General features: G+C 40.0%; 1 protein-coding gene across 5 annotated transcripts in view; it reads left to right on the top strand.

Moving 5' to 3' along the window:
• Positions 1-3,533: 3,533 nt before the first annotated feature.
• The window catches only part of LIN28B (lin-28 homolog B), a 159,616-nt gene continuing 138,446 nt past the window's right edge, over positions 3,534-24,703 (top strand). The window contains exons 1-3 of one of the 5 annotated variants that reach the window (XM_061623450.1): positions 6,452-6,780; positions 7,324-7,628; positions 15,916-15,964. In XM_061623450.1, the coding sequence (XP_061479434.1) occupies positions 7,569-7,628; positions 15,916-15,964 (109 nt within the window). In that variant the 5' untranslated portion in view covers positions 6,452-6,780; positions 7,324-7,568. Of the gene's footprint in view, positions 3,583-6,451; positions 6,781-7,323; positions 7,629-9,573; positions 9,703-15,915; positions 15,965-23,998; positions 24,049-24,703 lie in introns of those variants that run through there. The other 4 variants (XM_061623452.1, XM_061623453.1, XM_061623451.1 and 1 more) reach the window with 4 other exon arrangements.

Here is a 24,703-nt window from a genome sequence, read left to right on the forward strand (position 1 = left end):
AGCCAAGTTAGACATAAGAAAGGCGTTTGCATCTCATCTGTTTTCCTTGGAAACTCCTCTAGATAGACCATAAATGCTGACTTAAATGGCTGCAATAATTTTGGAGTGATGAAAATGACTATGGCAGATGACTCAGATGAAAAGCAAAACTAATTTTATTGACCAACGATGGTGTACCACCCACAGATTTGTAAGAAGGCACCTCCTGTCTCTTTTCCCTTAAATAATTACTTCCCATCTTAATTACTGAGTGCTCTGAAATCCTTGCCAACTAACAATATAGCCATTTTTGAGCAGGAAATTCCCCAAGGCAAGTTGCTTATACTCCTTGAATTAAGCTATAAAGCTGTCAGCATTAAATAGTTTTATTATTATTTTATGTAATAAAGTGATATACATAATAAATTGTAAAGCATTAAATTAATTAGTTTTAGAAAGCCAAAATTCTCACATGGCTACCAAGTGTAACCAAACCTTTGCTTACCATATATGTCTGTGAATTTTAAGTGACTATGCATAGAATTTTAGGTATCTCATTGGGTCAGATCCAAAGAAAGTCTGCTAACTGGAAAGTAACAGGTTGAAAGAGAGAGAAGCAATTTTCAATTATTCCTTTCTCCACCTGAAGCCCTCTATACCCTTGAAAATGTGCTCTGGAGAACTGCTGAACACTCCAGAACAGCAGGAAAGGTGACAATGGAGGCTGCAAGAAAAATAAGTAAAACTGCCTTCTTCTCCATCCTCCAGGAAAAGCCTTGAATTCAGCACCTTCTGGATCAGTGAAAGGACACTCTGGATGCAACCTCTTATGAAACATTTGTGTAAAAGCAAGCTGTCTTTACCACTGCAGTGTATTTTAAAAATACATCACTATGGCTAAGGCAATAATAGTAGTTACTTGTAATTAGGGGCAGAGACTTTCAAACTTCCTTGGGGGGATGGGATGGGGGTAGGTGAAACCTAGGAAAAGGCTGGTGCAGGCCAGTGGTTACAGCAATATCTCAGTGGTCTCCTACAGTGTCCTGTCCTTGAAATTCACTTTTAGGATGGTCACTTTAAGATCTGCAAATGTACATGCATGCACATAGGACAAACTGGACAGTCTCTACTCAAGCGAATAAATGGGCACAAATTTGACATTAAGAAAGTCAGCACAGAAAAGCCTGTAGGGGAAATTTTTAATCTCCCTGGCCATTCATTTGCAGGAGCCATGTTTTTCTTTCATTCAGTAGAGTGATATAGGAATAGACTAAACAGACTAAATTATAGCATCATGGATGCCTTTATTTGATAAAGGCATGGTTGTAGTCTTTGAGCCAATGCAGAGTGTAAAATAGTTGCTGTGCAATAACTCAGTTTCTAAGCAATGTACAGAGTTCAAAGTAGTGGCAATCTTTTTTTCCCCACTTCAGATTCTTAACCAAGTATCCTATAAGTGGGTGCAAGCATATTTTGGGACAATTCCTAACAACTGTGAAGTGTATCATGACAGCCCCCATAGCCATGACCACAAGGAAAATTCCAGAGTCATGCCATCTGGATTTTATATACCTTTCTTTTCTAACACTGCTTAAAAACTCCACCTTAAAAACACAGACATTCAAAACAAATTAACTACTAATAAAATCTCATAAAGTTAATGGGCCGTGATTGCAATCCTGTGCCTACTTACATAGAATCATAGAGTTGGAAGGGACCTATAAGGCTATCAAATTCAATCCCCTCCTCAATGCAGGAATCCATATGACATGTGGCTGTCCAGCTGCCTCTTGAATGCCTCCAGTGTTGGAGAGCCCACCACCTCCCTAGGTCATATTGCTCTAACAGGCAGTTTTTCCTGATGTTCAGTCGAAATCTGGCTTCCTGCAACTTGAGCTATCATATATCCCCTCAATCTTCTCTTCTCATGGCTAAACATGCCTAGTTCTTTCAATCTCTCCTCATACGGCTTTGTTTCTAGTCTGTTGATCATCCTTGTTGCCCTACTCTGAACTTGTTCCAGTTTGTCTGCATCCTTCTTAAAGTGCAGTGTCCAAAACGGGATGCAGTACTCAAGATTATTCAAGATTTGCCGCCCTGGGCTCGTACTGGGAGAAAGGATAGGATATAAATCAAATAAATAAATAAATAAAATAAAATTAGGCCTAATCAGTGCCAAATAGAGGGAAACCAATACTTCATGCAATTTAGGAACTATACTTCTGTTAATGCAACCTAAAACTGCTTTTTTTGCAGCCACATCGCACTGTTGGTTCATGTCCAGCTTGTGATCAACAACAATACCAAATTCCTTCTCACATGGAGTATTGCTGAGCCAAGTATTCCCCATTTCACAACTATGCATTTAGTTTCTTTTTTCCTAGGTGTAGAACTTTGCACTTATCCCTGTTAAATTTCATCCTGTTGTTTTCAGCCCAATGGTCCAGCCTATCAAGATCCCTTTGAATTTTGTTTCTGTCTTCCAAGCTATTGGCTATCCCTCCCAATTTTGTATAATCTGCAAATCTGATAAGCATTTGCTGCACCTTCTCATCCAAGTCATTAATAAAAATGTTGAAGAGCACTGGACCCAGGACCAACCCCTGCAGTACCCTGCTCATTACCTCACCCAGTTTGAGAAGGAACCATTGATAAGCCCTCTTTGAGTACAATTCTGTAGCCAATTGTGGATCCACCTGATAGTTGTTCCATCCAGCCCACATTTAGCTGATTTACTAATCAGAATATCATGGGGCACTTTGTCAAAAGCTTTGCTGAAGTAGAGATATATTATGTCTACAGTCTACACGAGAGGTTACCTGATCAAAAAATGAGATAAGATTAGTCTCGCAAGATTTGCTCTCAATACATCCACGTTGGCTTCTAGTAATCACTGCATTGTTTTCAAGGTGCTTACAGACTGACCGCTTTATAATCTGCTCCAGAATTTTCCGAGGGATAAGTGTTAGGCTGACTGGTCTGTAGTTTCCAGGTTTCTCCTTTTTTGCCCTTTTTGAAGATAGGGACATTAGCCCTCCTCCAGCCACTTGGGAGTAAGCACCATTGAACTCAATGGTGCTTATTTCTGCTGTATAGGTTCAACGTGTAAAACACGTGGGTTTAACAAAAGATCTTCAGACAGCCAAAATACAATCTTTCACTCTTAATTAAGGCAAACAATCTTTTTTCTGCAATTATTTTGAAATTTTACAAGTAAATCAAACAATCCCCTATTTCCCCCTCCCCTGCTCCTACAAGCATCCTCCCCTCCCTCATATCCCCTGAATCTCCTCTGCACCCCTCCCTAGATCCCCCACCATATCTTACTCTCCAATTTCCCTTACGTGCCCCACCTGTAGTATCAGAAAAAACAGCCTGTTATGCATCCCAGCCATTTATTTGAGAGATTATTTCAAACTGGGAGAGACAGGCTTCCTAGGAGATTTTGCCATCACAAAGAGTGGGGTTCTGGACAACACTAGCTGCAGTGGCCACCCCCCTCCTCTCAAGGCCCTTAAATGGAGCACATGGTGCAGAAACATCTGTAAGGGGAAACTCCAGAGTTGCTGGCTGCTGGTCTCCTCTCAGCCACTCATTCCCAAGGTGGGTTGCCAGTCTTGCTTTACCTCCTCCAATTGCCTTTCCAGTTCCTACAACCCCTTCTGAAACTTTTTGTTTTCACCTCTTTTGGCCAGTTCCAAGTTAGCTAAAGCCTTCTGGGTTTCAGCTACTGACTTAAACACCCTAGAGTCCAAGCTAGCCAACCTCCCATCCACCTCATTGACTCTATTGTGGAAGCCCAGCAGCTGCGCTTCCATTCTCTTTCAAGTCTGTTATCACATTGCTTTGTTTGCTACTGATCCCCCTGGTGCTCTTGTTGCTTTGCTGCTGGTTCTCTTGGCACCACAATTTTGTCTGCTCCAGGACTGCTGCTCTTCTTTTCTCCATTTTGACTCAGACACACCTTGCTTCTAATTTTTCCTCCAAGAAACTCAATCCCACTTCTAGTGTTGTGTGCATCCCATCACCCAGGGGTTCCTGTGCTTAACCAGGGTTTCCATGGAATTAAGGCCAGCAAAGCCTGTGGTGTCTTTAGGATATATTGTTTATTTACACATATATACAACCTCAGCATAAGATGGAGAGGTTCACAGTATCAACAGTCCAATAGATCCTGCTTCCCTATAAGGGAGTCTTCCCAGCCGTAGCCTGAGGTTCAGATACACGAGAGGAAGCAAGCCTCTTAGTCTCTTTGAAGTTCCCAGCCTCTTTTCCAACAAACCCTAAACACACAGAGAAGCTACTTCCTGCAGGGGTGGAGGAATCATTCTCCACAAGGAGCATCCCTGGTCATTTGTTCCTATGTCAACAGGACATCTCTTGACCACATTCTTACATAGGCATATCAATCCACCCAGCATGAATAAAGAGCCTGGCCAGGTACTTGTTTGACCAATCAAGCAGGTTTCTCTGCTGCAGATCCTGACTCCCATATACAGGATTTTAGGCTGGGAGTGAGAATTCACAGAAAGAATCCACTCTACCTCACAATCTCATAACAATATTTAATATTATGGAGGCTCTTGACTTACCTAGTTCAGTCTTCTTTACAGCTTTGCAGCCTGTTGGGCCCAACTGAGATCTTGCAGGTGTGGCTAATGGAAACACTTTGGGGTAGGAAACTAGTGTGTTCACAGCCATAGTCCTTACATTGCATGGCCAGACTCAGTTCTGATTATGCCTCCCAGTACCTCTCACTTTCCTTTGCAGTCAACAAGGTCTAATCATCCAAACATAAACAGAGCAAAGGATGGGAACTGAGGAAAGCAGATTACATGTGATGAGAAATTAAGAAAAGTGTACTATATACATGCTAAACGTAACTTGTATTTTTATTCCAGTTATGCTTAGAAATCAACTGTTCCAGGAATTCCAGATGGCTGGATGATAACGTATAATGATCAAACTGCAAGAAAGTAATGAATTTTAATGGGAGGGGCTTTATCTCAGTGGTAGAAGGCAAGCTGAACTGAAAGGGGCTGATAGGTGCGATAGTCCAAAACATCTGGAAGGCGCTAGGTTAGGAAAGATTGCTCTAGATAAAAGAACTCATGTAGTAGGACTGAAAAAGTTCTCTGACACCCTGGAAGCCACTGCTGGTCTGACCAGATGAGACTGGATAAATGGTCCAAACCAGTGTATGGTTCATATATTCATAAAATCGCTTGCTGTGTTTCCTTTATGTACCTCATAACAATGGCCCTGCAATTAAAATAGGTCAGTCACCTGTTTTTTAAAGCAAATATATTTATGCCCTTTTAAAGTATCTGCATCCCTAAATCATAGCCCAGTTTATTTATAGCAGGCAGTCAGGCTGCGCTACTAAACATACTTTGGGGTGGGGGGAGAAAGCTCGAGTGGACAGTGTGGGGCTTACTTTGAAGTAAACATGGACAGGATTGGTCTGTTGGTATATAGAATTGGTAATATTGATTCTGTATTCCATATATGTGTTTGAAGAGAAAACAAAAATGTAAATGTTTTTGAAACAAGTTGGAGGGGAAGGCAACATCACCATCTCTTCCTCAATGCTGCCCCTGCCACTTCTCTTCCTTTCTTCAAAACTCACCTTTTCCTTGTGACTTTTGGCTTAACCTCTTAATAGCTTCATACATGTAACCAAACTTCAAGTATATGACACTGCATTTGCCCCAACCATCCCTCCCCTGCCTTTTCCGTTATTTCCCCCAAGCATGTGTACAAATTCTTTTAGACCAAATGCCTGCCTACATGGAGAGGGCTGTCATTCCTTAACTTATTATATAAATAAATTAAACCACCGACATGAAAGAAACAGGTGCAGTCGTGAATGTTTTTCCCAAAGTCAACCCAACTTTAATACATCTGGCAGTGCAATTCTATATATGTCTACTAAAAATAAATCCCACTGATTTCACTGTGTTCACTCCAGGGTAAGTGTTTGCAGCACACGTACATATAGAGCTGAAGGAGATGGAATGGGATATGCTATTTTATCGTCGGTTTTCATTTTTTAATCAATATTTTATATAATTATGTAAACCACTTAGAGGTATATTTTTATTAAGCAGTATATAAATATTGGTAAATACAAAAAAAGAGCATTGCATCCTAAGGTTTATTTCTAAGTAACTGGGGCAGTTGTCCCCAGGGTAGAACTTTTGGGGTAGGAATCCAGAGCCCCATTCAGCGAAATCGGTAGAAGGGCCTCTAAAGGCAGCAGGGCTAGCTTACTGCATTTCGAAGAAAATGAAGTAATACTTGCGGCCATCTAAAGACAGGGGCGGGTAGTAAGAGTATTAACTCCGGAGTCTAGAATTGCCCAGTTGCACCGGAGCTGGGCAACTGGAATACAGGGAACGTTTTGCCGGTAGAAAGGAGAAGCAGTCTTATAGAAGGCGTGGCTTACTGGAGGCGGGGGAGAGAAGAGAAAATATGCGGAGATAGGAGACAGACATTAAGACGGTCACTTGAGGTTGGACTCTGAGGGGCTTTTGTGGAGCTCGCCGTGGCGCAACCAACGAGACGAGTGGGCGGGAAGGCTTAAGCAGGTGTGAGGCCGCGGCCGCGCGAAGTAAGTGGCTGCTGCACTGCCAGCTGCGTTCCGTCTCTGCTTAGCCTCATTCAAGCTTGGTAGCCACCGAGCGGAATTCTACCCCCCTTCCCTCCCCCCCTTCCGCTGCCGCTCCTCTCTCCCATCTTTCACGCTGAAGCCACAAGAACCGCAGCCCTGCTGAGCCGAGCAACTATGGCGCGCGGGAGGTAAGCAAACCTTTCGCCTCTTCTCCTCACCGCACGGAGAGGGGCGGAGCCAAACAAGCTAGAGCGGGGGGGGGGAGGGGGAGGTGTATATATTGTTATTTCTTGAGAGGAAGTTGCTGGCGGGGCCAGTGTTGCATTCCTTGGGGGCTACTGGGATGCTGACGATGTGGTGCACTTCCGGGTTCACACTTTTTCTTCTTCTCTCGCTTCTCCTGTTACCCCTCAAACGCCCTGAAGTCAGCCATGGAGTTCCGCTTTTTTTGGGGGGGGGATAGCTGTAGATTGAGTTGTCCCCAGCCCGGAATGGGGAAGCCATAGAATGCCTAGCATGTATCGCCAGTGTATAGGCTGCTTCTCAACTGACTGCATTAGCTTGCTTGCGCCAAGGTTTGTTTGTTTTTAAAGCCCAGCGGCAATTGCAGGTAATAATGCAGCAAGTGAACGCCAGGTGGCGTCTTGCCCCTTCCCTATTCTCCCCCCAACCGCGCTCCCCTTCAGCGCTCCCTTACCTTACCACTCCCCTCTCCGCCTTGCTACACGTAGATCTTCTTTGTATGTACCAAAAGAAAAAGAAAAAACACCAAGGAAATAATCTTCGCAGTGATGGGGGCAGGAGGGATGCTCAGGGAGAAGCACAGCTCAGAACTTTGGCGTGAGGGAGAGAGGCTGCAGCTTTAAGGTTCTGTACGTGGAAAGGCAAGTGAAGGAAGATAAGAGAGATGGACAGCTACATTGTTTTGCTAAGCACTGCAGGGCGTGAGCCTTAAAACCGACTGCAAGAGTAGAAGATGGAGCTGATCTTTCATCGATCTGTGCCCAAAAAGGCGATGTTTTTTAAATGCTCCTTGGTAACTATTCTGCCCTTTGTGGGTTTTGTAGGGGGAGAGAGTGACATATCGTTGCTTGATCTTTTGTATAAGTCGGGGTCCTTTCTAGGATTATAAAATGTAAGTAATAGTCCGCCATTTTGAACTGTTTCAGGCAACAGCAAATGAAATCCTTGGTCTAAACGCTGTTTCTTTGCTTACCCCCCTCCCCCCGGTATTTCTTTTTCCCTTGGCCGCCCCCATTGCTGCTATGCTATGTTCTCTTCTGTTAAGTAGTTACAGTACTATGTAACAATAACTCCCAATTCCTTGTAAAACTAGATGTATTTATGGCATTTAATGAATAAGAGAATAAAGAACCTAAAATTATATAAGCTCTCTTGCCTGCTTTCTAATGCAGTCAGAAATCTAGTTAAATCGATCTGATGCAGTGCCTGGTACTAGGAATAGAGTACAGTGGGATTTCTGTATTACTTTATTTTGGAAAACACTTAGCTTTCCAGTTGAAAGTAATGGTAACTAAATCTAGCCTACAATACAATGTAATATTTAAATAGGCTGGCTTTAATTACAGTGACTGTAATTAAAAATTCCCTGGCCATTAAAGTTGTGTAAAGATAGTTCTATCTTGTCTAAGCCTCTAAAACAAAATTAAGCCAGAGCTACATTTGAGCTGTTGTCTGGAGATATTTTAGCTAATGTGTATCAAGACTTCTACAATAGCAATATATATTCATCTAGTTTGTAAGAATACATATGCTCAATAGAATGAATACATATGCTTAATAATGTGCAGCTGAGTTTTCTTCAACATGTGATCTACTCTTTTTCTGTTGGAAGGAAGGCAGAGCGTATTGGCCTTGAAGTCATTTTATCAAAATATCTTCTCCTTTCAAAACAACTATGTTATCCATTAAAAACAAACCTAAAACTTTAAAACAACTTTGTATTTGCCATTGTCTAAATAGTTTTCAGTAACACTCCTCGTTAATTACAGAAATGTCAATCAAACAGACATTCATTTGCACCAAGTAAGACCACTGACTATTGAGCATTACCTACTGATAAGATGTAATGTGGTAAGCACCACATTGAAAACGGTGGGTAGGCGGTGGTTGTTTTTTTAATTTAAAGCAGCACCTTAAGATAAATATGACTGCTACTATTGGAGAAACAAATCATTTTTAGTAATGTTGAGTTGGATATTGAGCACAGAATGTGGAACCAATGTTAGTTACATACAGTGTCTCTACAAGAATAACCATATTGACCATACAAGGCATAATACCTTTTTGGTTCTTTAGTATGAAGGAGAACTGAGTTAACAGAAGGAGGCTTTTTTAAAAAAATCTGCTTAGTATTATCAAATTGCAGCCATACTTGGATGTGAAAACAAGATTTGAAGAAATGAGCATTTTAACATGCTTAGGAAGTGCATGCTGAAAAGAAAGTGTCAAAAACACTTGAAAAACAATTGAAAGGCTGACATAAGTGTTAACATAAAAAATTGCAGAAATGGACAAAGTCTTGCATCAGAATTAAAATCTTCACTAATATGGCTATTGATAGAATGAAGTGTTACCTTTGTAAGCAATATTCCCAGAGCACATCTCTTGAACAGAAAAATGAGCTGTAAAGAGCTAAACATTGCAGCATTTTGTTTAACTTTAAATTATCTAAATATATAATATAGAAACTGTGGCTAAAATTAATGATTTTATCTGGTTGCCTTTATACATACTAGGGGATCTCACTGTATACATTCTTTATTGCTAGAAGGCAGCTTCTGGAGCCATTTTAAATAATGGTTTTAAAGCTTTTCTGGTATGTAATTGCACCTTGTACATTAAGCAGAAACATTATTATGGTTTCCCCAATATACTTAATGTTTGACTTCTGTTTTGCTTCACCAAATGTATAAAGCTAGTTATAGTTTGCAGAAATATTGGAGAATATACATTTACAGAATAGCTCCTCCTGTGACATGACGCTGTGTGATGTCGCTGACCGAAGTGCTGAAGCAAGACAGCCATCTTGATCATTATTAAATCCAATTGAAAACATCCTCAAGTTCTGAAATGCCAGAATTACTTGAGTAAGTCACTGTGTCGTTCACTTTATTCCCATTCTTTAAAAAAAAAAAAAAATCATAAATTGCATGAGGCAGGTGTACTTGTCTGTTGTATTATGCCTTATACTTGAATGCTGACTGCTGTCACCTATCTATACTGAGATAAGCTTATCATAAGAATGACCACTTTACTTGTTTTAATTTATCAAATTGTAATCTTACAGTGGCAATAAATTTTGATAGTTTTTAACCTTTGATATTTTGAAAGGATATAATGAAAGCTGACATGACAGGTCTGATTCTTGACAGATAAGATGGATGACATCTTTGTAAAACTTTCAGCAGATTTGTGTGAAATAATAATAAAATAGTTTGATAATAGTAGAATGAAGCAGTGCAGAATCTATTTTAGTGGGAAAGCTCTTAAAGAAAGAAGCAGAGTAAAGGAATAGTGTTTCCTTTTTCAAAAACCACTCTATGGTAGCTCACTATGGTTCATTCGTTCTCTCTGGTTTAAAATATTGATATTTAACACATGACTTCTTGAAATCTTGTTTCTAAAAATAGAATGAATTGATATTCAGGAGGCCAAAGGTGACAAACCAAGACAAAGGTCACAAAGCTCATTTTCAAGCAATCAGTTTTAACTTTGTCTCATGCCTGAACAAAAACTTTACAGAAAAGAGACACATAATGTCAGTCTTAACTGAGAAATACAGATTGTTTTACAGCTTTTGAACGAATAGGTGTTTACAACTTAAGTCTATGTGTTATTTGGGTATATATCAGAGTGAACGTAATGCTACTTTAATGGTACACTGTCTTTAAATAGATACCTTTCTAAATGTTCATACAATCATGTCACAATTTAGGTAAGTTCAACTAAAATCTTAAACTTAGCCCTTGAATTTAGTACACTGGTACTAAAAAAGAATTAAAATAAATGTTTTATTGAAGGGACCAGTTTTTTAAACCTTGATATGTTTTTTCCCTATAGCAGTTAAATGCTTGAGAATTGAAATAGGCTTTAGTTCACAACAGCTTAAAGCTGTTAGTCTTTAAGTGCCACAGGCTTTGTTGGCCTGCTGTGGCAAAAACATTACTACACCTTTCAAATTTGCTGTTTTCCTCCGATCAGATAAGATATTGCCATTATTATTTAATATTATCATAATTCACCCAGTATGTTTTGAAATATTTTCTGAACTTTATATCTCATATTACTCATCTAATTGTCAAATTCTAAATTTAATTAAACAAAATTTAAAAGTTCACAAAGTAATGTGAATATGTGTTTTATACAACTGCCTGTTGTATAAACTGGAAAAAAATCACTATGTGAACTATAGATTTTTCTAATAACATTTTTAGGGGGGAGGAATGTGTTATTAAATATTTGCATTATGAATATATATTGAGCATGCACTTCAGTTGTTTGCAAGATCTGAATTCACATACTTTAAGTTTAAGATAGTACTTAATTTTTTGCTTTAATTCCTTTTTATGCATGACAACTGAAACTATTTAAGCTTAATTAAGATAATAATACTGTATTTATACATTATTACCTATCTTTGTCAAAATGTTATCAATTTGATAATAAATATGCATACAAATGAGTACATTGGTGTTGGGTATCTGTTATTAATACATGGAACAGTTATCAGTGCTAAGATACCTTTAAAAATTATTTGAGCTTGTTTAACTTCTTAAATAAGAGAAAATGTTAGAGAATTTGTGGTTGGTCACATATATAAAAGTCCACAATAGAGTACAAAAATATGGAGTAATACTAGGTTCATTTTCTAATGTGTAATACTATTTGAATATACAGTAATTACAAGACAAGCCAGGCCTTATAATGATCATAAATACCTGATAAACCAAGAGATCGATTATTTTTTCATATGCTTGCCTTTACTGAGTGCATACTAAGTAAATTTCAATATAAATTTAAATACATTAACCACTCTTCTCAAATTTGTGTAGCCACTGAGATTATGCCACCAACTAAAAAAGTTGACTCTTTGCTTTCTTTTTGTAAAAGTCAGATGGAAGCTTAATGCAGTGTACATTATAATGTTATATAGCTGAATAAAGTTATATAACTGATTAATTGCTAAATGTTAATTTAAAGGCTGTTTAGAAAATCATCAGATATTGGAAGACATTTAGTTTCTTTCATGAATGTGGCCAAAAACCTAGGTGTATATTATGAACAGACATTGTAAAACAGATGGATAGTGGGGGAAGTTTTTGCTCTTTAAGTTCTACTTAAAATCACATTCTGTATTTGTGACTATGCCATAAATATATCTAAATATCTTTTTAGCCTTTCATTATGTAAATTTGGAATGTAGAGCTACAAATGGACTAACCTGTGTAATGATAACAAATGTTGATTTGAGAAACAGGCCCTGGTGGTATCAGTAGTCCCATTGACACTGGTGCAAATATTCCTGAGATATGGATCTTTTACCATCAATAAAAAAGATTGTATTTGACTGCATTTGTATTGAAGTTAATGAACTTTATAAATGGATTAGTGCTTTTAACTATCCTAAACCCAAAGTGTAGCTTAATCTTAATCTGCTTGCATAGTTTTGATAACTTAACCAGAAGCAGAGGTAATAAAAACATCAAATTCAAGATTTAACACAAATAAAACCTGAAATCTTAACCTAATTAAATTGTGAAGGAAATCCAGTGGATATACATGATAAACCTTCTGATTTGAGCAAAAGTTAAGAATACAATTCAGTTAAACTGAAGTACATTTTAAGTTCTATAATTATGATGGGTGTATTTAACCATTAACATAACTATCTCTGCTGTTGAAACTATATGCTTGGATTATCCAAAAACTATAGTTGATGATGACTACTGAAAGCTTAGTGAAACGTTTAGGTGAAAAATGGATATTCCTATAGATTTTTCACATACATTATTCATTCAGCTTTGAGTATGCTTGTACTTTTAATTTCTTTTCAAATTACAGAAAACTTATATTTTTACTACAGTAAAATGATTTCATAAAAACTTATATTTCAGTTGTCTGATTAATTGTGGAAAGTTGCTAAAAATGCAATTTGTTAAAAATGCATGTTGACTTAGTTACAGAGATCATTAAGACTTCAGTTCTATACAGTACACGCTCTCCTAGCCATGAGTTGCATTGATTTCAGTGGGGTATGCTTTTGAGTAGACATATACAGGATTGTATGGCACATAACTAAATTGGTCCTTAAAACAATAATATTGCTTCTAGTACTGTCATTCATTAGAAGACACTTAGGACAATTAAAATAACTTTAGAAAACAAATAAAGCAAAATATAGCACATGATTTCAGGGTTTGGGTAAAAGTGGCTTTCCTGTACATTACTGTAAACATTTTACAAGAATCACTGGATATTTTTCCATTTGATTCTAAAGATCTAATAAATACTTTCATATAGTTTGAGTCCTGTTAGCAGAAAATTGTTAAAGCACTAAAGTTTCTTTTCAAATAAATGTATTTTTAAAAAGCAAATCTCCAAGATTTCACCATAGCTTGTAAAAGAAGAATTATGTTAATACAAATAATGAAAATATTTATCTTTTAGATAGGTAAAAATTCTTCAATTAACCTAAGAATTGGAGTGGGGGAAATTAAAAAGCAAGGCAAATACAATATAACATGAACACAACTTAGGCTAAAACAAGGATTAAAACATGGGTAGGGGACCTTGTAATATATCTATATAAATGCAAACACTTTCATCACTTTCCATAATTCTGCTATTTGTCTCATTTGATTCTCACCTATTTCAGTTCTTCAAAAAGGGAAAATGGGAACACTTTTACTTTAACGTCAATTTTAGTGAAGATTGAAGAATAATAGTTTTTCAAAGCTTATATATAATATTACATAGTTCAAGTTGTCTCATGATGGAACTGGACTGTCTAAGCATCTCTTAAAAATCACAGATTTCCAATTTTCCAATTGCCTTTGGTATTCAGTTTCCCATAAGAATTGTATTTGTGTATAATGTACAAGTTTCAAATATGTACAATTGGAATAGTGAAGTGTTTTAACTTATGACAGAATTTGAAGAAATGTTTGGCTGTCTACCATCAAACTGTCAAGGAAACAACCTGTTGAATAAACTCTTACTGTTGCCAACATCTTGAATTTGCAGGAGATTGTCAATATCCTCCAACTGTACTTATTACAATACTTAGAATATATCTTGAATTTTAAGGGATGAATAGGTGGCTTAGTTCTGCATTGTCCAATAACAGAATCAAGATACCTTCATTATTCTTTCTATGTTGTTAGTTTTCATTAAATGGTTGAAGAAACAATATGAAATTTCAGTATATCCATCCCATTGTACTGAAGTATTTGCTCTCAGAAGACCAAAGAATCTGCACTTGCCAACTCCTCTCTTTTGTACCACCGCAACCTCTTATTGACTTGCTCTCTGAAAGTCTTGTGCTAGTTTTGGGGATTATGCTATCCTATTGATCTACGTAATGTGCAATACGAAAGCTTACTGCATGCGAAGTATAATTCAGGTGCAAGAGGGCAGATAGAATCTGCCTTGATTAGAAGCATGGAATGAAATTTGGTAAAATCAGTACCTTGGGAGTTATATTTTCCCTCAGGTGATAACTCAGAGAGGGTTTACCCACAATTAAAAGAAACCCAGCAGCCCCCAAATTGCTTAAGTATCCCATTATTATTTGGCAAATTTTCTTTCACAGTGTTTTGGTTCCTCTTTAAGTACACAAAAGTAGACTTCTAACCTCTTATGTAAAACTGAGCTATTTTCATCATGAGAAATAGAAATTTGCATTGAAATTTAGAATAAAAAGTGTTGTATATTTGCTTTGTAAATTTTATGTAGTGAAGAATTGCCCTTTTTTTACTCTAAGAATAATAAAAACTGTTGCTTAAATAAAAACACAAGCACTGAAGAACATGAAGAAATTGTTCCCTGCAATGCCAATCTTGTTCTTTTACTGTTAGTAGAATGGGACAGGTAAATACCGATCCCTCATGAGTAACTATCATATGGCTGAGATATGGTCTGGTACAAGATAACTGTGGCCTGTGAAATAAATATTTTATTTGTACTGTGTGATTTTCAACAAGTTCTAGCTCTCCAGTTGAATTTGTATGAAGATTTGTGGTAAAATTACATCCTAATTTGAGTGTTTTTATTATAAATGCAACTTTAGGATTTCAACAAGCTGCTTATATAAAAATAAAGTTCTTTGGGAAGGTTTACAAAACACTAAATCTTCATTAGTACATGGATTCTTGTAGTTTACTATTTTGTGTGATTTGTTTTTCAAATGTAGAGTGACTCTGCAAAGGGGCAGAGGATGGTTAAAAACTTGCTCTTTTAAAACAAAAAAAGGTATGAATTACTTGTATTACTTGAACTATCCATTGTAAAACGGACACAGAGCAGTAGTCATTACATAGGCACTTTCTGCACAATGCAGGAAATTCAGAAATAGCTTTTTGGAATGTAAACTAATCTACCTGCACAACCCAAGTAATACATTTACTCTAAAATCTTTGTGTTTTTTCAAAATGCAGGCATTAAACGGTCAACTAGCCAATTCCTTTCTTCAGGACTTAGTTCAAAAACTAAATGTAACATTTTATCCAAGCAACCTGGTTGCGTAAGAGTCTACAGGAATAAGGTTTACATAAAAATGGAAGATAGGATTTTCATTTGTAATGGAAAATGTGTGACATGCCTAAAAAGTATATTATCACAATTTGCATTTGGCCAGGGCATTTTATCAATGTTCACTGTGATTGTGGCTAAACAATACCATTAATTTTAAACTGCCAAGTGTGCTGAGTGAATGCTAAAATCCAACAAGCTGAAGACTTTGAGCTGCTTCTGCTATTAATTGAATCATTCCTTGCATTATCCAGTTACCAGTAGGTAACTTGTTTGTGGAAGAGCCCAATTAAAGAACACTTTACATAAAAATGTGGGTGTAATTCCTCCCTTCGGTGCATTAGACTGATTAGAACACCACCTGGTTATCCAGTTGTGGTTGTGATGAGCTAGGTAAATCACAACCTGTTAAAAGTTTACAGGTCACTTCATAGAGTCAAGAACAGGCATTTTATGGCCTTCTAATGAGCCATTAAACTGGAGAAGAGATAATTAAATAGAGTGCTCTGGTGGAATTAACGTAGTAGTGACTGCAGCTCTCTGATTTTTAGGTGCCTCAGAAGACTATGAAATCATTCTGGAAAGCCTCTTCAAGTCCAGGTTAGTCTTTATTCCATACAACTGCTACCACTCCCTATTTTGTGACTCTGTTGTTTTTTTCTTGGATGAATGGAAATGAGAGAGTCCCCCTAAACAGGATGAGCTTAGTTTTCTTGAGGAAAGATAACATAAAAATGCACATGGATTTTTCCAAGGTGCGACTGCAGATTGCTGAATCCAAAGCAACTTTAATTATAAGAACCATTAATTTCTGTAACCCAGTATAACAATACTAAATGGGTTTTCTAATAACTTCCCAAGTAGTGTACAAAGAACCACAGTGCCACTCCCACACTGAAATAAATTTCTTCAGTGTTATGTGGGGAGGCAGAATCAAACAAAAAGAAGCCACCACAATAGTCATAGCATGAGTATTCCACTGAATTGTGGAATTTATTATCTCTTGTAAGTGTATTTAGGATTGCAGCCTTAAAGTTGACTTTCTCATAAGTCTGCCATGTATGTTTCTTTAAAAAGTAAAACTGAAAGATTCCGCTATTGGGTTTGAAAGAGCCACTGTAACAGTACAGTCTTGTATATGTTTCTGCAGAAGTAAGTCAGTGTCGAATGGGGGCTTATCCCCAAGTAACTGTTCATAGAGCTACAGCCTAAGAGCCATACCCCCCTTTCTTCATCCCCCCACCCCCTTGTGCGCTATATACTTTCCCTTAAGGAACTTTTGATCAAACAGCCTGCTGAACCTGATACCAGCCATGGGCACTAACTACTTAATGGTCTTCCACAGAGAAAGAAAAAGGAAACTGCATGTGTGTGTATGGTGGCAATGCTTCCATTGTAGAGTACCCTAGTTACAAGACTTCCATTTGCAAGGGTTATGGGCTGCTGAAGTTAAGCCCATTTCTCTCTTCCAGATTTAAGAGTTTAAAAGAGATGCTTATCTCTATACACCCTTGTCTTCTGAGGATCTCTGATCTATTTTTGATTCCTCCTTGGGCAGCCTTGTTCTATGAGGAAGGAAATTTACCCCCCCCCCCCCGTGCTATCTTATCCTTGCCAGCCTCAAAAATGAAGTTTTCTACTCTGCCTATTTCTGGGAGAAATTTCCCTGTTTGCTTTCCCTCACCAAAACCCAATCCTTAACTGTACTGTCCTTAAAAGAATGCTTGCCAGTGGGAAGGCAAGAACAGAGCTTCCTTTTTGCAGCTATCTTCCTTGTCGCTGGGGGCAAAGTGGTTTTTCCTTTATTGCATTCCTCCTGAAACTAGTTACAGGGTCAAACTCATTCTCGCTCATCTATTTTCAAAATTTATTGGCCAATAAAACAGGAAGAATTTCCAGGCCGGCCAGCTAGCTCTCTATCCTAAGGATGTAATCCTATGCACACTTGGGAGTAAGCCCCATTGAACACAGTGGGATTTACTTCTGAGTAGATGTGACCTGGATTGCACAGTTAATCTTAATACTAAACTTTTGCAGTCGATTCTTAACTCTGATTGCTTGCCCCATTAATTTCAGTAAAACTCACTTCCATAGATGTAGACCTAAGACTGCAGTTTTCAAGTCCTTCAATTGCGAACAGCCTTAAATAACATTACTGAAAGAAATCCCCAGCCCACCCCCTGCCGCTCTCATCAGTTGTAAATCCACAAGTAAAGAGCTGCCGACGTACGCAAAGCCACCCCCTGTAGGGCTCCGAGTTGTCAACGCGTCCTGGTGCCCTTGACTTCCTATTGCCTTAACTGCCTTAGACCTGCCGATTGAAACAAGATGACTGCATCGATCGCTTCGACTTAGGCGCTGATAGATGCGAACGTGGGTGATTTCTGGCAGCTGGACGTAGGAACGGACTCCATCGGAAAACGTAGTGTGGGAGGTGATGAATTTTTCTGTGGCGTTGCGTTTTTTGCTTACTCGCACCTGCCTGTCATCGCTCGATGAACGCGAATGCCTCGGTACTTCCTCTGTCTGAATACTCGCCCGGCGTGTCCCCGACTCTCTTCCCCTCCACTATATGAGCAGTGAAATCCTATGCATCTTCATTCCGAAGTTCCATTGAGTTAAATGGGGCTTGCTCTGTTAGGAGTAGCCAACGTAATGCCTTCCAGATGTTGAACTCCATCACCAGGCAGCCCCCGGCAGCATGGTCTATTGTTCGGGATGGTGGTAGTTTTCCGGCAAAACTGTTCGCTACCCCGCCCTAGAAGTATGTATACCTATGCAACTAATCTTACACATAGTTACTGGGAGTCTTTCCGTTTCGTTTATTTGTGTACCTATGCGTAGGACTGAAGCCAGAAGTCAGGAATGCTGCGCTTTCCTTAGCTGCTAAGTGAGCTTGGTGAATAAGTATAAACTGATCGATAAAGGCAGCTCCCCACGTGCTCAAACGTCGTGTTTGGCGGGAGCAACGCGGCTCCTAGAACTCTGACCTAATCAGCATATGCCTTTGAAATATGAAACTTTCGGGGAGAAGCTGGGCAAAGGAGCCGCGCGACGCTCACCTTTTGGGGGACCTCGGGACTAAATTTTCATTTATGCGGGAGCTAAATATAGTCACAGTTCATGCAGTTACATTAATAGAAGCATGCGTATTAGTATGGCTTAGATTTCCAAAGAACAGCAGCCTGCAAACTCGAGCATTTTTACTTGGGATCCCATTGGCTTACGCATGAGTAAACATCATTCTTTGTTTTGCTGCAAGACTTAACATGCCTACACCTCTAAACGTTTTTTAAACGAGTGATTCCTTGTTGCGTTACAGTTTTACCCTAATGAGGGGTATAGATGAGAGGGGGGAAATTGCTGAAAGGGAGTTATTTATTTTTTCCCGTTTGATTCACTGACGCCCCAAATAATGAGGGTTGTTTTGTTGCTGTAGTAAAACATAAGGAAACATGAATTCCTGCAGTATTTCTCAATGTAGTCGTTGCCTTGAACTTCCTATTTTGTTCGTTCGACGTAGAGTGGCTCTGCCGCCATTTTACAATAACGGTGCGACACAACTGGCAACGCTTTTGTGGGGAATCCGAGCTGTATAAGACCACGTGTGCGTTCGCGCCTTATTTTCCTTTCAATGAGCTTTGCGCAGATGAAAGATCCGTTTATAATAGCTTTCTAAAAGTATGATCTTCAGCATTTTAAAACTGTTTTATTTTGCGTAACGCACAAAACAAGGAACTCTTGAAAGTAATACGGTTGAAGGAGTGGGATCGTTTCAGAAACATATAGATTTTGTTAACCTGCTTTTAATAATATAAACCAGGAAAGGGGGGAGGAGAAGGGCACCGCCAGGGGGACCATGGCCATAATTCAGCAAAACCTAATGGAAGATAGGGGAGGATTCTTTGCATTCCTTTTCCCGGCACCTTAAGGCTGCCTTTTGAGAAATGGTGTAGGTCGGATATAGGATGTAGGTCGACCTGGATGTAGGTCGAAGGCACTTTTTTTGTGCATTTGCCGTGAGCGTGGTAGGGCTGAAGTGCCGGCAAATGTGTTACCTCTTATTTTTGAAACTCGCCTTAGGCATTAGCGTAAGGGACCGCCAAAATTAGTCCTCCCTGTGGTATTTAAATTGCCCTCCTCTGCCAACTGTCATTGGAGAAATAAGGGTTTTTCTCATAACGGCTTCAGTCTTCCTACAAAGGCCAGGGCTTCAAAAATATTAACACGAACCGGTTTATACAATTAACACTCGCACACCTACAAAAACGCATAGGCTGCGAAACTTGATATTTCAAGGCTAGTTTACCAGGAATTCTACTCGGTGTTAAATATGGCAATACTTAGAGTATTTTTTATTAATTCGGAGGAAAATATTTTAAAATGCTGTATAGCCGTTATGCTTTGAGAAAATTTCTCGACATAGTTTTAGCTAATACACTGCCCTTTTCCGGGGTGTGTGTGGAAATGGACTGCCTTCAGTGATCCCGACTTGTGGCGACCCTATGAATCGGGTTTTCATGGTAAGCGGTATTCAGAGGGGGTTTACTATTGCCTTCCTCTTGAGAGGCAGTGACTGGCCCAAGATCACACAGTCAGCTTCATGGCTCTGTGGGGGAACCCTGGTCTCCCAGGTCGTAGTCCAGCACCTTAACCATTACACCACACTGGCTCTCTTTTTGGAGGGGCAGGTAACAATTCAAGCCTCCGGGTAAAGAAAGGACAGCAGCGAATACGGAACAAACTACGAAAATGCACATGAAACGCAGGAGATAGCGATGTGCGTGAACAGCCGTCGACCTGTTCTTCCGGGCACCCAACCGCAAAGGTAAGAAGAGAGGGAAAGCTGGCCCTTTCAGCAGCCTGAAAATCGGCGCTGAAACGCTAAACTCTACAGTTCCGACATGTGTGCGCAGTACTGTAAAGAGTACCTCTGTGCACGTGCCGATTGCTTTCCCTTCCGTACCCAGTTGAGACAGAAATTTTCCCTGTAGGAACATTTGGAGGGGAGGGGTTTGTAGTAGGTGCCCGGAAGTCCTCAAGGAAGGAGGGCTTTGGTGTGCGCCGGCAAGTTTCGGAGGTTACCTTTTTGAATAGTCGAGGTTTCCAGTCTAAGCGTCCTTTAGGACCCTCCTGCTTGCTTGAAGCCTACGGCCAGAAGGAAGCCGAGAGCATGGAGAGCACCACTGAGTAGCTCGCTGTCTCTCTCTCTCTCCCCCCCGGCCTGTTTTTAACAGAATGGAGAGGCAAAAACACCCGGGACCCTTTATTTGCTCCCGCAGGACAGCAAGCGTGAGGCTTTCTCGTAGCATCGCTGAGATGCTGGGCGGCGGCGCAGTTAGAACGACACTTTCAGCCTTCCTGTAGCTCGCTTTTATTAGGTGTCCTCCGAGCCGGTTCATGTTCTGTTGTCTCATGCTTGTATCGGCTGAGAAAACGGCGAGATGCCGGTCTGAGAAACGACTACTGAAGCTTCCGCCTTGTGAATTGACTGCGGGCTTTCCCAGGGAAGCGTGCTTGGAAGGGTGAGCGAAGGAGAAACCGGAAACAAAAGAAGCGACGCACCGGACACCACGGTCCGTGGAAAGAGGCTTCTTTCCCCAACCCGATCCTTTGCAGATATAGGAGGGCCCCGGCCTTCAGATGCCTGTATCTAGGCGGGTCGGTGTGGTTTGTTCGCATACAACTTTTTGGCTTTCTCCAAACGTACTCTATAGTGTACTTCGGAATGACTGCCGGTTCTGCTCTTTCTCTCTCTTTGCTTGATTTTTCTTCTCTTCTCCCCTTCGGTTTAGGAAAGTTGCGAGAGTTCCTAGCTGCCTTGGACTTTTTACCTTCCAAGGAACTTAAAAGGCTGGTGTCCTTTGCAGGAAATGAATGAACCGATAACATCTGACACCAGTGACCAGTCCGCTGACCCCAACCTTAATTCTGCTAAGACTGGAGGCCTCCAAATTTGGGCAAGCCCAGCTTTCATAGAGTAGTGCGACCTATGCTTTCTAATATTGCTTATCGTTTCCTACATCTTGCTGTTGCACGACTAGTTCATAATTACTTCCTGAATTAAAAGGGGAAACAACTCTGCAAAAATTAATCATGCATTCTGAATCAATTGCTAATCTTCTCATTTAAAAAATATGAGTACTGTTATCCACAGCTCCAACTTATTTTATTGGTGGTGGTGAGATGTTTTCTTAAAATTTCCTTTGAGCGAATTCCCAGAGTTCTTCTTTATTGTTCAGCTACCTCCTTAAGAGGAGGCATTTGTGTTTCTATGGCCATTAATAGTGCAATCCATTGCATGTTTACTGTGAAGTATGCCCCACTGTATTCAGCAGGACTTACTCCCTTGTAAGTGTGTTTAGGACTGTAGCCATATACACCATTCATTGCACAGCTTGCCACTTCACAGGATGCAGATGCTGAGGAATATTTTGGACTGAGTTTGAATCGGATAAATGTATTGAAGGCAATGGAAGTCGAGCTATTGCAGCCATAGTTGGCTATAGCATTGCATAGTGAGAGATGGGGGTGGTTATAAGATTGTCCCTCTGTACATCTGGGTCATGTTGGAAAATAGGGGTACCTGTTTTAAAAACGTTTTAGTTGCTCTAGGACATTTTGGAACTAGTTCATACTGTCAGAGATGCTCTGAAACATAAGTATATTTGCATAACTTCCATGAGGGCATCCCTGTTACCCTATTTCAGTTTTTTACGTCGTTCTTTCCAAGACTACCCGTGTGCTATAGTAAATGCGCAAGTCTAGAGTGGTACAAGATTCTTTGAATGTCGCCAAACAGCATCCGGAAGAGAAGATACATGTATCCATTTATCTTGTTCCATTTATCTGTTCAAGCATGTAGAAGAGTTTAACAATCTGTTCCTCTCTGTCCTCCCCCCGCAACAACACTCTGCCTCCCCCCGCAACAGCACTCTGCCTCCCCTCTCTACTAATCTCCTTCCCAACCTTTATCAAACGTTTTAACACTTTAAAACTGTCATTCTTCCTTAAAACTGAGCAAGCATTCCTTACTTGGAAGTAAACACCACAGAACTTGCTTCAGAATAAACACGCATAAGGTCGGGCTACATGTGCCATAGATTTCAGTGAAACGTGGACCGATCCTGTGCTTGAAAAGTGAGACTCAGTGAATTCATTTGGGACTTGGTTCAGCCTTCGGCGCGCGCGGTTTAGTGCAGTGAAATACTCAGAAGGAGATGAAAGGCAAGAAGGCGGGCCAGGGGAGGGGCAAACGCCTGAAGCAGACACGGCTCGAACGAGGAAGGCAAGTCGACCTCCACTATTGAAATAACCTATAGGAAATTTACGGTTGAAGACAGCAAAGGAATTTCATGATTTAGGGTGTCTGCTCTACTTAACCATACGACGTGTGTATTTAATACAAACTTTTCCTAATGATTGCCCTCACAGCACGAATGTTAAAAGCTGACCACCCTGGTATCTTTAAAAAAAACACCACCACCAAAAAGCCCCCGCCCCAAGAAACAAAAAAGGAGAGTAAATAGGCTGTTTTAGGCAGTCCCGAGACCTTCCGTGTTTGTTCAGACTGCCTGTCGCCAGTTCTAAAACTACAGCGGACAACCTTGCAAATTCATAAAAGCATATTCAGGGCAAATCACCAAACGGGGTGGGGGTGGGGGTGGGGGTGGGGGACAACGGCGAGGATTAGGGTTAACAGAAGAGAAAGGAGAAAATATATCTTGCAACCTGTCAAGCCGCAACCAACCAAACTTTAGCTTGACATAACTTGGGAACGGCTGTATTTTCATTGACTGAAATTGACTTAAAGGTGCTCGACCCGGAGCCACTTCATTCAGGTGTAAATTCGAAGAAAGTAAATATGTTTAAAAATTGGAGAAGACTGACAAGGGATGGGTTGGGAGGAGACTAAGCAAAGAGTAGGAGAAAAAACCCACGAACACTTCAGCTAACTTTTTAAAAAATATATTGATCAATATATATATTGGTAAATGCCCAATTATTATTGAGACCGAGCGCGTCTATTTCCAATTATGGCGACTGGGTCTGTGTTCTTATCCCTGCCTTTGGAAAACGGATACATTTGGAACTCTACAGGGAAAGAGTCTGTCGCAGGAATGGAAGGCTTCCTCGTGCCCCTGAGATCCACCGCCAAGAATGGGTGTGCGCGTGTTAAACTACAGCTTCCCAGCCCAGTTTATTCCTCTTTCCTTTGTTTTCTTCCTGCTGCACATACTCTGCTGCTATATGTACTTCCACCCACCCTGTTCCCTCATTTCTGGCAAATTCTCCCCCCCCCCTTTCTCTTCCACCATACTCCCTCCTCCTGGAGAACAATCGTTAGTGATTGAGGCTAGGCTTTCAAACTGGCCTCTTATTTAGGAAGTCATTAATCACATCCCCTCCCCCGCAACGAGATGGCGGAGGGACCTGTGAGGCGCAATCCCAGGCCCCCAGGCTCCTCCCCACCCCAGTTATCCGCTCTAAGTGCTTTGAAACGCTAGACCGCCTCGCATTCAGGACCGAATGGAAGTGCTATCGCGTTTCCGGTGGGCGTTTCATAATTGCATAGGTAATGAACTTTTTAAAAGGTGGCTTCCCCTGTGGACCATGCCTTATGCACCACGCCTACATATCATATGGATACGTTTTATGTAGTGGATCTGCAACTCATATAATGCGTATGTCAACGTTCCTTTAACTTTTAAAGTAGTTAACAGCAGGCTTTTTCTTAAATTCACGTGGTATATGGTTTTTCGGCCGTGTTAAATAAGTGTGACATTAAGGAAAAAAATATCCTATGTTGTTATTTCAGTTTCACGTGGTTTATTATTATATATATGCGGCACTCAATAATTATCAAGATGTGACGTGAGTTTTATATACTAGCTAGGCACCCCCTGTCTCTCTCTTCGGCGGTGCTAGGATTTTACATTTCCGCTTTCCCATCAACAGACGTCTTTTAATATTAATGGCGCTTACCTCTGTGTAGGGCTCCTGTGCATCCTTATGGGGCAGTGCGCTCCATTAAACTCGGTGGGACATACATATCTTGAGAAAAATATATAGGATTGCGCTGTAAATATCTTAAGAGACCGATCCTATAAATGCTTAGATATAAATTAATAAAAATGTATAGCCATGCTGAAACAAGTCTCACTGGGGCTTACTCTTAGGTAAATATGTATAGGGTTAAGATTGCATTCTCTAACAACCATAATTCATTGATTTTATTTCAACGTGACAAAGATTGTATCTTTACGTCGAGATCCTAAGGCTGCTATCCTCACCCTAGTTACCTGCGAGTAAGCTCCCTTTAATTCACTAGGACTTACA

The sequence above is a fragment of the Rhineura floridana genome, chromosome 4 (genome assembly GCF_030035675.1).
Source record: "Rhineura floridana isolate rRhiFlo1 chromosome 4, rRhiFlo1.hap2, whole genome shotgun sequence".
NCBI lineage: Eukaryota > Metazoa > Chordata > Lepidosauria > Squamata > Rhineuridae > Rhineura > Rhineura floridana.